The sequence below is a fragment of the Nestor notabilis genome, unplaced genomic scaffold (genome assembly GCF_000696875.1).
Source record: "Nestor notabilis isolate BGI_N333 unplaced genomic scaffold, ASM69687v1 scaffold447, whole genome shotgun sequence".
In the NCBI taxonomy this organism is placed as follows: domain Eukaryota; kingdom Metazoa; phylum Chordata; class Aves; order Psittaciformes; family Psittacidae; genus Nestor; species Nestor notabilis.
In genome coordinates this window covers 14,091-28,046 of record NW_009934952.1, presented here as the reverse complement: position 1 = coordinate 28,046, position 13,956 = coordinate 14,091, and the positions used below count along the sequence as shown (strand labels likewise).

The 13,956-nt window shown below is 37.5% G+C and overlaps 1 protein-coding gene across 1 annotated transcript in view; it reads right to left on the bottom strand.

Moving 5' to 3' along the window:
- PLD5 (phospholipase D family, member 5) overlaps positions 1–13,437 on the bottom strand; it is a 101,226-nt gene extending 87,789 nt beyond the window's left edge. The window contains exon 1 of the mRNA XM_010017580.1: positions 13,292–13,437. Coding sequence (XP_010015882.1) covers positions 13,292–13,341 — 50 coding nt within the window. The 5' untranslated portion in view covers positions 13,342–13,437. The remainder of the gene's footprint in view (positions 1–13,291) is intronic.
- Positions 13,438–13,956: the final 519 nt, after the last annotated feature.

The following is a 13,956-nucleotide window of genomic DNA, read 5'->3' as shown; positions in this document are numbered from 1 at the left end:
CCCAGATTTTTCTCAGGAAAAGTTGTGAGAATCTTTAAATACATTTGTATGCCCCTTTCCTGACTGCTCAGACTAAAATTAGACAATATTGAAGTATATATATTAATTCCATATTTATTTACTGTTGAAATCACTACAGAAAATCTACTACAAAGAGCTACTATTTCTTGATACTGCTGACTCAAGGAATGGTCATGAAATGCACTTCAGTAGGGTTATGAGAAAGTACCTGGAAAAGATGTATTTTTTTTACTTATTATCTATACAGAGAAAGTAACTTGCTGAACTGCAAAGGGCTAATCCTACCTTTCCTCATTGTGATCTGATGTAAAACTGAAAGCTAAAATAAAGCACAGCAACACAAATACAGTAGTTCAATATAGGTGACTGTACTTCAGAGCATGTACCATGCACATTATGCCTGAACAGCCCATATGGGGCAAAGGAGGACTAACAGAGAATAAAATGATTGCATTGTTGATATAGGAAGTACCCTGTTGAAGTACAAAAAAATAGAAATACAATCAACCCCTCCCTTATTTTTCAAGACCCTGCTTAAGGTAAGAAAATAACACCTTTTGAAACAGCCTTGAATGTCAACTGTTCTGCAGCCATTGTATTATTTCAGCTGAGAGATGAAAGAAAAATAATTTTTAAATTTTCTTATCAAAGGCCACAGCTAGTTCTAAAATCTGGGCAAAGTACTCACCATCTATTTCTTTTGCAATAGAAAACACCATTATTATCTTTAAGTCTTGCTTTTAAAGAAAAAACGAAACAATTCCTCACTACTCCACTGGCAGAGTAAAAGGCACAACTCTTCATTTCACTTGGTCACAGCCCTTCAGAGCACCAGTGTGCACAAGAAGTTAAAATATCTGCTGAATGAAAGCTGACTGTTCTATCCTGGGCTTTTCTACAGAGCTTTTAAGTATAGTATTTAGGCAGGGGAAGATAGACAATGCCATTTTTGAGGCAACAAAGCAGTCCTTGCTTTGTGCACCAACAGAGCAGAACACTACCTCTTAGCCCATTATTTTCTGTTAAAAAAAACCCCAGTAGTAAAGAAAGCAAACACTCTGTGCCAAAGTCCTGAAGTGACTAAAGAACCAAAATACGAGTGATCTTAACAGCATAAGCTTCTCTCCCATTTCTTAAAATTCTGCGTTCCACCTGTACCAACTCCCCTAAACTCAGTAGTAAAACATTTACAAAAGCATTTCTTGGCATCTTGCCCTTCAGCAGAAGAAAATTTACATTTTTACAGCATTTCTGCCTGTCAGCATTTAAACATTCCAGTGGGTTTTGCAGCTGTGCAGGGAGAATTGAGAGACGGTCAGCAGATTCTTACGGCAGGCTGCTGGGAGACAAGTGTCTGATGGTGCTGAGGCAGGAGAAACCAGCTGACCAGACCAGTCTTTACACTCCACAGAAAATTCAAACAGCACCTTTCACCTCCAATGAGCATGCCAAAACAAAGGCCCTTCATGATCCATGGGATCTGTGTAGGGAGGAACGTCAAAATCCTTATTTTTTGATTGATCTTAACAAAAGAAGCAGCTTTCTGTAGGAACTCATTAGAGAGAGAAATCATAGCTAATTGTAACTTCAACTCACATAAGCTGTACCTAGCATAGGGATTTTAAGTTACAGATCTTCATGCTGTAACTAATGCATGCACTTTGAGAAAGCACGCAAGAGCAAAATCAGAGAACCAGAGTCTCCTAGGTTTCTACTTGGAAGCGGGGACAGCAGTGTGTCTGACTCTAAGGTGCTTCTTCAAAGGACATCATTACCTAAGTGTACAAGCAAGGGGCAGGATAAGAATAGCAGCAAATCCAGGAGCTAGTCGGTTCATGCCATCTCTAACAGCTTGTCGTGGTTTAAGCCCAGCCAGCAACTTGGAACCACAGGACACAGCTTCAAGCTGAGATGGCCGGCATAAGGGGATTGCAACACCATGAGTTGCTGTTCTTCAGGGGAGCCATCCAGCACTTGGACACCCAGTTTCAAAGGGTGAATTAAGTCCAGGAATCCAAGTCCAAGTAAGAGGTTAAATCCACTTTCCCCGTTGCTAAAAGCAGAATAGCAGTCTGTCTCCACAGTGTCTCTTGGTTAAATACTAACCCTGCATGCTTCTCCCCAAAAGATATCCGTTTGCCAACCCAAGAAGAGCCTGCCTTGTTGTTTCAGTACATCTTGTTGAAGTCTACTGATTGTGGTTAGAAAAACATAATTCTTCACAGGAACACAACAGCTTAAGTATTTTGATTTCAAGATTAATAAAACTGAGATCTCACAAGCATGTTCATTGGATTAAATATCTTATGACACAGTCTTCTAATATATACACCAAAATGTTTTTTAACTTATTAACCAAATCCTTCTTAGTGATACTAATACATAGAACGGTGAATTTGTTTAGAATTTACAGCACTGGGGCCAACACAAATTTATTCTTGAGACACTTTCTGTCTCCAAATACAGACTTAACAGAGTTCATCTAGGCTGTGAACATGCACGTATATAGACCGGAATCTGAAAAGGTTCCAAGGAATGGGTTTTGTGTCACTTTCTAAACCACCAGGGTAGAGGAGAAGACCACAAAAAAGCCTCTAAGGAAAAACCCAAGGGAAACATGAACACACTGTAAGAACCTCACAAAACCAAACCTAAATGTCAAGGTAAGGGAAGAGAGAAGGAAAATAAGTTACAGGTGCCTGTCAAGGGGAAGAAAAGAAAATTTAAAAAGCTGCATGACAAAATCATTTCAGAGTCTAAGCCAAGAGAAAACTAAGTCCACATGAGCAGTAATAGCAACTACTTCATGTAAGAGACTGTAAAGTATTAACAATTTAACGCACCACCATTCATTATTCAAAACATTCACACTCATACTGAAACTTCTTGAAATCTGTCCTGCTTCTCAGGTTTGGAGTTAATGAGAAGAACGCTATTCGTCCCATTAGTGCCTGCCAGTGTCTTGTCCATGCAACACACCCACAGTGCCTCTGTCCTTTTCCTACCATTGAGGTGTCACATCACAGTGCCTTAAAAATTAAAAACCTCACCCTTGTAATGAGCAGATCTGTAACTCACATTTATCACATTGTAGACATCTAGATGCGACACTGAACAGTGAAGTACGAAAACATGAGGATCTGAGGTGAATTGAAATGAAGAAAGATGAAGTGCATATTGCAAAACTCCTAGTGAAAAAAGAAACAGTGTGACCCAATTCTGTTGAACATAGAATAAGGAATTTATCTGGCATTGCTGTTTATTATCTAGAGTGCCATATATACTAGTTTTCTCTATTCACTACCATACTGTAACTGAAGATCTACAAGATGCGCTTATCAAAAACCCCACACAATTGCCTTGTCTACATATTTCAAAAGTTCATGCTTAATCTCTAGACATGAAAGGACACCGTCAAAAGAGAAACATTTTTTAAGCCCCAATTTTAATTACCAATAGTACTGTTTTCCCCCTCCCACTTTCTTCTTAGTTTTGAGAAAGGACCACCCAATTTTGGTTTTATTTAATCACTTTTTGTCTGCTAGATTTCTGCTCCCTCACCAGGAAGATGCAAATGTTGGGCTTGTTTTTATTGCTGTTCTTCTAACTGTCTATCTCCATTGCAGTTTGATGCCACAGTACTACTATACTCACAAGTTCTACGCAAAAGAATTCCAAATGATTTTGTTCTCTTAACATCCTATTTGTTTATACATTCTTACTTCTGAGCTAATGTTTTCAAGATTCACCATCTACAAATGTTGTTAGAAAAAGTCTTCCAAATACAGTAGTTTGCTAATATCAAATGCTTGTTTCCTCAGTCGGTCCAGGCAATATTTCCTAAATGGCAGCTGGAGAAGCTCTGCACCCCACTCTGTGGCAGGCAGTTTGCTTTCTAACAGAGATGAAGACTATTAGGCACATACAAGTCAGACAATGCTGACCTTGTCAGGTGAAGCCATTCTTGCCCCTGCCATGCATAAGGAAATCCAGCTGCTATTCTTGGTGTTAACACTGTATTTTTAATTTAAATCTGCATTTTTTTTCCTCTTACGTTTTATGGTATGTGTACTGCAGTGAACACCCTGAATATCTATCAGTCAGTAATCAGGAGCTCACGCTTCCCGACATAACATAGTAAACGCTGACTCAGCTTAGCCACTGGAAAGAGTCTCAGCCTCTTTCCTTTTTTTGTACCATATTTAAGTCTTGGGTAAATACCATTATCTTCACTTTCAAATAATCTAAAATTTAACAGCTGAGGTACCTAAAATCCTGTACAAAGGTGCACCACACAGCAACCACACAAGTCCCTTGTCAGCGGGGTTATTTCTATTCGGCTCTTTTGAGCAGCAACCCATTCACTGTTCAACCCTCAGTAAAACACAGCAAAATATTCTAACTTATCAACTTTACTGAGCCTCTCAAAAGATCAACAAATATTGTATAAATAGCCACTGTTGTTTACATTAATTGGTGAGTGAGATGTTTTTATTTTATTTCTGCATTCAGTTTGTGACAATGCAAGTTCATACAAAATCTTCTGACAGGGCCTGAATATCACAAATACATATCACAGGGACATTTTGACCTTTTTATTTTAATGACAAAATGTATGTTGTCTTTTTATTTCCTTCTACACTATATTCTTATATTAACACATTGTTACTGCAAATAGCAACATTAGACTAAATAATCGTGTATCAATCCACAGTAAGTGGGAATATGATTGCTACCTTCTTTTCTCTTGGGCTGTGCAACTTTCTAAAAGGCCCCGATTATCTTGGTATGACTTGAGATGGATACATGTGTTAGCTCATAGTTGTAGAAACCAGTCAAGAATCAAAATATTTTTCCTTATAAATAAACATGTTCTTATAGTGTTTGAAATAATTTAATGAGAATCTTCTAAGTAAGAACTCTCTTCTGCAGAATAGGAACAAAAAGATACTCTATGTTGATGACATTTATACAATCCAAAAATCCCTTAATTAATGCCCTTCCTGCCCAACAAGAACAAACAAAACCACTTTGTAAAACAATGAAGGGAAATTCAAAACCTTTAGTCAGCAACAATTTGAAATCAGCCCTGCAAATTCAGCAGATATAGTCAAGGTGGGAACGGTAATAAAAATACACAGATTAAAAAAAACCTCAAAGTGTCTGTTCCCAAAGGACATTGCCAGCACTCAAATTACAGAGGCAAGATTCTATGGACACGCTCCAGGACACCTTGGGAGCAGTAAAGAGGTTTGAGTATTGTCTGTTGCTTTTAAGTATCTATTTGTATTTCTGGATTTTGTTGGGTTTTGGTTGTTTGGTTGGTTTTTTAAGGGTAATTAAGTTTAGTCCATGTAGAATTGCATCTGATTAAAACTGCATCCAAGTTAAAACTCAAGGAGAGAAAGACAAGGGAAACAGGCACAAGCTATGTAGATTGATAAAGTAGCATTTATATTTCTACTAAAAGAATGTTTTAGACTGATGCATTTAGATTCAGAAAAAACCCAAAACCAAACAGCAACAAACAAACAAACAAACAAAAAAAGCAGCCTAACAAAATAAAACATAAAAGCCCCCATCCTTTCAGGTTTTAGAAAAACATTTTTAATTAGCAACTGGTAATGACTCTGTACAGAAAATTCTATGGAATATATTTTAATAGCAACATCCTGACTCTCAAAAAAGCCCTGAAAACATCAAAATATCTTGAAGTATTAGAAGTACATTTCCAGCTGGAACACTACCACATAAACATGACCAGCACAGTACCTCTGACATAAAACCACAGATATTTGTGTGACTTTTCTCAAGCACAACTTTGAGCACCTCACTGTTTTCTCCTTTCTAGTCAGTCCTGAACAACTCTGTTCACATACAAACAGATGAGTCACTAGGAAAAGGAATAGTTTGTCTAATGTCATACAGAGGTTACATCTCTACTGCTTTCCCATACCATTTCCCAAAGTTACTATAGTGATGCACTGTCTCCAGGTTGTGGCATTGTGTCTTTGTTCAAAATTGGAAGGTGTTTAGCGTATCTTTAAGATGGCTCACATACATCTATAAACATACCATACTGCCCAATAGCAGTGGCTGAATGCTTGAGAAGACATTTAGTCCAGTACTTCAGCATTCATTGCCCAAAATACGTCACCCCTAGCATTCTCTAGTGCCTTTACTGCACTGTAAGCCAGTCTGCTCTCCACAAGCACCTATAATGAACTTCAAAACATGCACTGCCAAGATGGTACAAGTGACCCAAAACTGGATGGAAAAAGCACTAGTGATTTTTGTTCTAACCTCATGCTGGTGGCATATTCATTCTCTCGTTAAGGTTTTGTGATTAATTATAAAGCTTACACATATTTGCATTTTGCTAAGCTATTTGTAAAACTGCATTTTTCTCCAATACTTAGCCAATAGAAGCTGAGCTCTAAAAGTTATAATTTTAGAGACTGATTCAAGTCCAGCTGACTTTAGGTGGCATTTTGTAAATGATAGCAAAGAAACTAAAAACTGATTTTCCAAACAGTTTTTTTTAAAGAAATATTTTTGGAGATCAATGACGATCAATTAATATTGATCAATATATACCTGACTATTTGTATAAGATATCAGATTAACATCTACGGTCATACATATGAATAAAACATACTTATTCTGAGAGTTCCATGCTGATCTAGAAACACAGTAAAAAGTCAAAGCCAGCACTTTTAATGTGCCATTCAATATCCATAAGAAGTTTAGTCTGAGGCGAGATGAATCCTCCCCCTCTTATCAGAAGGCATGAAAATAACTGATGGCTCTTAGTAAAGCCATTGCAACACTTAGTATGTGAAGAAACAAGATTCAAAAGTACCAAATTATCATGTTGTCTGTCGTGAAAACTTCCTTTAAGCTGTATGATAATTTTGTAATAGTCTTATTTGGAAAGGACTGGTCATTAAATAGGGAATAAGCAACAGATAAACAATTGTATCTGGTACATGCAAAGGCTGGTATTTGGGCATTATTTTTCTGCTTTTTGGTCAGGTTGACTGGAAATAAATTCATTATGGAAAAACCCTAAAATGTAACATGAAAAATAGTAATGATAATAAAATACACCAAGTCCTTCAATGCATTTTTTCCTCTTGGTCAGGACAACTGGATGTGGGCAAGTTGAATAAGTGAAGCAAACTCATACTTTTCTGATTAATAAAGGTCATAAACAGAGAGGTTCATCTGCTCAACACGCAAGAGTACTATGTATCTAAAGTGCTACTCACAGACAGTGATGCTCAGACTAACTAGAAAGACATGGGCATAGTAAGACCACATGAAAGACCATACGGAAGAGGTTCAAAAAGGCCAAGCATATTCAGATCCCTCTGCAGAACCTTCCTACCCTCAAGCAGATCACACTCCCACCCAACTTGTGTCATCTGCAAACTTACTGAGGGTGCCCTCACTCCCCTTATCCATCATGTTGACAGAAGGCATCTTTATACCAAGTAATGTAAGTGTTTTGTAAATAGAAATCTTCTGTTGCTCTTTAACAGGCTTGTTTTAAAAATCTGAGCATCTTGTTCTGTTTAGCCATTTCATTATTATGCTTGTCAGAGTTTGTTTATTAAATAGAAATCCATCAATATAAACCTTGCTATGTTCGGAATCCATGCAGCACAGAGAACATCTCCCCCACAATCAGCCATGGGCAAAGCACTTCCAAGGTAAAACAACGTAAACATGCGCTGCAGTATGCTTACTTCATAGTGCTGCAAAACATTCCTAGGTGAAATAGCAGAGGAGTTGAAGCAAAGATTTATAAAGCAATAGAAAAAAATCAATTGTGGGCTCCAATTGCGTGTCTTCTCTCACAAACCAAGAATAAAGAAACTTCTAATGAAATTGAAAGCAATGCATGCAACACATAATATCTGACCAATATAAATAATTACTAATAACCGATCAATATAACTAGTTACTGTATACACCTAGATCTAATCTCTAGAACTTAGTGCTGCAGGGTACTATTGAAATCTAAGTTTAGCAGGAAGATTCAGCTCTTCTGCAGGATACCAAAACTGTAGAGGATACAAAGCCTTAACCAAAACAATCCAAATGATTTTCCAAAGCAAACGTAAACACAGCCCAAGTATCACCACCTACTTGATCTAGGGCAGAATTGGTCAAAACCTCCATATAATCACAAATAAATAGCTTTGCCATTCATGTTACACAGAAAAGCAAGTTCCTCCAACAGAAATCCAAACAGAAAAGGACAAATGCCTTCATTGTATACTACTCTGAGAACACGAGAAATGAGCAAAATAGCAAAACTGTGTCACTGGAGCAGAATGCAAGACAGAATCCGCTTTGAACACACACACACACACACACACAAAACCCAAGAAAATATGTCAATTATCACCAGAAAAAGGGGGGAAAAAAATCATGACAACAGTTTTCCTACACCCTAACATGGAAACTGTTGAAGCTACCATTGCTTCCTTTTCCACCTTGCTGTTCCTTAGCCCCTCTCAAGAGATAGGGCCAAACCCATAGCCAGAGGCAGGAGCTATGCCAGCTACTACTACTGCTTCGATTGATATTGCAAAAGCCAGTGAGATGAGGGTAATTAAGGGCATGTGTAAGCTCTGTAGGAACCCTAGTTCAGCAGGAACAAGCAGAAGCAGCATACTAAACCTTGGTTCAAACACTCTGGATAACAAAGACCATCTCTTAATAGCTGTAATTTCTTCTGTTTCCCAGACTGCTATTTTTAGTTTACCAACCAGTTTCAACAAAGCCAAGTAAGCCTTGACTGACATTGTATCAGAGGCCAAGATCAGCCATTAAAAAGTACTATTTCCAAATTACAATAATCTAATTTTATACATGCAGCATCTAATGGACCCACAGCAAGACAGGCAAAATTCCCAGACTGTTAAGCATATCCTCTTAACCAGTCTCATTCATCAGGGCTGACTAACAACATTAATGCGGATGTCTCAAGAGAATTATTTGTATCCCAACTAAACACAAAGTGCAAAAGCTTTTCATAGTCATTACTGCTTTTTTATTCCTCAAATGTCAATCAGTTGACATTCCTTTCAATAGAAAGAGTCAAAAACCATTTGTATTTTTTAAGTCCAGCATTCTGAAACAAAATTTTGTGGAAGGAAGCCAAGAGCGTGCAGCACCTTCTGAAGTGAAATGTTGCCTCTTAGCAGACCTAGTCCAGTCATAAAAAAATACAATAAAAAGTTTACTTTCAGTCAGCCAGACTCTTCACATATAAAATCGTGGTTTGAAAGCTACATGGAACAGTGTAAATAACTACAAACAGTGTTATTTCATCTAAACCAATACAGTTTTCCAGTCAGTAGAGTTCAGATTCTGATTTCAATTCCCAAGCCAGAATTTGTGTGCCTGATAAATTCTACAGACCTTCCCTCATCTTCATTTGAATTGCAGTGTAGGTATCAGTAGAAGATACAGTAATTTTTACAGAAGTGCTTGGTAGTTAATCTCACATTTATTTGCCCTAATATTTGCCCTCAATTATTAGGATAGGGATGTAAATTATTTTAAATTACCTATTTATATTTTTTGGATTACAACATGTAAGGCAGGCTAAAAAAAACTTAAGTTTCTGTGTCTACATCTCAAAAGATGGGAAAAAAAAAGTCATTTATTATTTAAATCTCATATTCAAATTCCTCTTGAATATTCTACTCAGTGTTATTGAATATCAAGTTCCTCTGTCTAACAAATAAAATGGGAAATGGTTTGCAGCCTACAGCAATGTGACTTCACACTGTGACAGTCACAAATGACCTGTAAGGCAGATACATATCAGTTCTCAAGCATGGGCTGATTATTTCCGCAAGCAGCTTAAAGATTACAAATCATATTTTTGCTTTCAAACAGTTTCATTTCTTCAAAAAGTGCTATTTCCTATGCAACTTTTTAGATGGGTGTGAACAATCAATGAGGACATGCAAAACAGCCTGCTTTCCACTTCCATGACTTGTTTTTGTTACAAAGTCCCTGAGAGAAATAAATACATCAGTAAAGTGTAAGGTCTTTTGGGCAACATATGCAGTAGGTATTCCTTATGTAGTAAAAGATTATGGAATGATTAATACAGTAGAAATATCATGTCGACTACCACAAGCAGACCAGAAAGGCTACATTTGTATCCATGAACAACAATACAATCACAGCAATAAAAAAAAATGTAGGCTTTACTGGAAAACATACCCCAGTGATTCCTCTCTCAGGCTACAAAAACCTCTAGGCTTCTAAAAGTGTCTTCCTGTTACTTTCTCTCTCTCTCCTTCTCACTTGCTATATTTTGGCACAAGCTCCAAGAATTTCTAGCCAAATACTACAGCTCTATTTCAGACATATTTTCCTTTAAAATAAAAAGACAGAAATTAAATTGATTTTCAGAAGACAAAAGCCTTTAACAAACCATCAGTGAAATTTTTCTCTAACCAATAGCCTCCTTTCCCATCAAGCTTCTTCACAAATTCGATCAATTAAAAAAGAATTCAAGTATCATAAACTTTTATTTGACAATCATTTCATCTAACAAAACCAAAATATGACCATCTATTACCATTCTGTCTTATCACATCCTGCAAACCTAAGTGCCTGGTCCTGAATTTCAGTGAAAGTACTCACACAGCAGAAATATTCAATAATTCTTGTCTTACATATTAGAAGTGCTTACCCCAAGTACTAAATATATACCACAGGCAGAAATTGATCTCACAGCACTTTAGTTAAGTCTGCAACATATTAAACACTTAAAGGAGCCCAGTTTCATCACGTAGAGAACAATTCAATGTTAGCAGGTAGCAGCTGCCAGCACTTGGATACTGTTATTAGAAATGGTTTAGGCAGTTTACATAGACAGCATTGACGTGCCTTCTGGTTCAGGCATTAGTAGCTAGATCGTGGACCTGAATCACTCTGTAAAAGGCACCTTAAAATAGAGCTGGGGTCTGAGATCCCTTTTTTTGCTGTAAATGCAGACCAGTTTAATTGACTCCTATGTTTAAAGCCAATGTGCTGGATTTACTCCCAGGCTCCTCTAACACAGTCCAGGAGAGACAAGAGTGACACATGCCAACCAAGAAAAAGCTAAGCAAAGGTGAGTATCTTCAGAAACGCAGATGGGTGTAACCCATACAAAGAGACAATCTCTTATACTTGGATAAAATAATATCCCTGTTTTCCATAGCACTGTACATTGCTCCTGCTCTGAATTTTTTTACCATTTGAAGAATACAAAGTGAAGAAGATTAAGTTCTTCATTGGCTAGGCCTGTGTAGCCAACAAGAACAAAAAGGGAGCCATTAGTTGATACAACTAAGAGGAAAACACGGTGCAATAGTTGTTAAGTGTGCTGAAGTTGTGTGCAGCACTCAGAAGCCAATAAGTAGAAAAACTTTCCCCTCATCTGACCTAGTTCTGTCAAAGATTCACACATGGAGATAGTGGGTGTAAAGGTGACACATGCAGTACCTTCAAAAATTTTGGAAGGCAACAACTCACAGTGAAGAATACCTAAGACCTTGATGGGGAAAGGCAAGCTAGCTGAAAAATGTAGAAAATGCAGACAAGATATTAGAAGGCTGCCCAGAACTGTAGGTATACAAAAAAATGAAAAGATTAGGGCCAAGCCAAACCAAAACAATGCTGGGGAAAAACAAAAAAAGGTGCCAGAAGGATGACTCGCTCCAGGGCAAAGCTGCCTGATGCTGAGGGTGTGTCCTGTTTGAAAGGAGCTACAGATTTAAAGAATCAAACCTCTCCAAAACAAAAAAAAAAAACAAAAACCAAACTAAAACAAAAAAAAAAAAACCCAACAAACAAACAAACAAAAACCACCCCAAAACCAAAAAATAAACAAACAAAAAAAACCCAAAACCAAAACAAAAAACAAAAATGGCAAAATGTAAGAAATACTGCAAAAATCCAATATTACTGCAAAAACATAATCTAATTTGCTGGATTGCGAATTGCTGCTGACCGCACTGGGATAAGTCAACATAGAAGGGCACTGTCCCCAAAGAGTTTTTACACAAAATCAACAAAGAATAGCAGAAATAAGGAGACTTTTCTCCTTATTTCAAAGAAACATTAGTATTTCATTAGATTATCATACAAAATACATATAAATTATGTCCCAATCACCATATACCCAGCCATTGGTAGCTTGGTTGACTCTGTACCAACAATGGAACAGGTGGCCCAGGAAGGCTGTGGAGTCCATCCTTAGAGCTATGCAAAGCCCAATTGTGCATATCCCCAAGCAACCTGCTGCAGCTAATCCTGCTCCGAGCAGGATCATGGACTGGAGGATGCCCAGAACTGTAGCCCCTTCCCACTCCAGCAATTCCCTGATTAGATTAGAATGGATTTCTGAGAAGTTATTTAAGGATGCCTGTTTTTTCCCACAGAATGAATCAGAGGGTGCTCTATATACAAGAAACAGCCTTGGGGAAAAATAAACCAAACAATACAATACAGTTATTAATGAAGTCTGCAAATGTTTGTTAAATCGGCATTCCTGGTGGACAGAAGGTGACCTTGGACAACACCATGCTGGAAAAGCATTGGTCATCACTGTTGAACAGATTCATGAAGGAACCTGACAGTGAGGAGCAGCCAAATAAAATTCACAGTCCAGAAATGAAAGGTCCCAAAAATCTCTTCACCTACTGAAATCCAAAGTTAAAAGATATATTCAACTGTGAAAGTGTCTGAGGCAAATCTTAACCCATCATAGTCAATGTTCCTGTCTTTCTGACTGTTGCTGATTTTCTTCATCATTTCTAGGCAAGCAACACTTTTAGGGGAGTGCAACAAACAGGAATATATAAAAGGTCCCCCTATATAAAAAGAACAGCAGTCTAAGGTCAACAGAGCTCAGTGACCTTCCTGAAGAAAAAAAAAGCAGCTCTTGAAGAAAGAGAGACGTGACAGAATTGGGAACTATGTGAGCCACCTCAGTACTCATTTACTGAAATTTAATGGGCTTTGATCCAGGCTTACAAGTGTCTTGCTCAAAACACACCAGCAAAAATAATTTCAAAAAGCGTGCTTTATTTTGTAAAAGCAACTTCCAAAACCAGAAACTCAAAATGAGAAACTATTACATCCTCCTTTACCTACTCTTCCCAATTGCAGGACTACGGTAATTACTACATGCCATTATATAACACACATATGTTCTTGTCCACCCCAAAAGAGAATGTTTGTTTGTTACCTCTTACCGACAGTTATTTTGACAGTTCTTTTCTGTGAGTCCATCCTCATCTTCTCCCATAATATCCACTGCCGAAAATATCAGTGCAACCAGAATTGCAAAGCAGCATACCAGTGCAAAGATCACAATGCATCTTTGCTGGGACTGAAAGAGATTAAGATTAAAAAAAGTTTTAATGGCGTGAGCACATTCCAGACAACGACCTGAGACTCTAAGTCTTTTACATAAGATACAAAATTCTTTGAAGATCTCACTGCCATAGCTGTCAACATGGAACACACCTCAGAATGAAAACACTCGCAAAATTGTCCTTCATGTCTCACCTTGAGATGTATTTTAAATCTCTCAGACTCTGTTAAATAATTCATGTCACAAGATCCATAATTTAAACTGTTTTCTGTTTGTAACACAAGGAAAGCATTATGCATTATATTAATGATTCTTACATTAACTACATATTTTCTGATTGAGCCTCACAGGTAAAGTATGCACTTAGGATGGCACTCAAAAGTCTTGAGAGTTTTGTTGTGTTTGGCTGAAATAAAACATGTCATTGCAAGCAGAATGAAGAGCAAAGACTTTTTTTATTGCTACACAAAGTAACTGACATTGTTACCATGACTGTCACAGCAACGGAGACACTTTGGCAAGTCCTTGCCCTACAG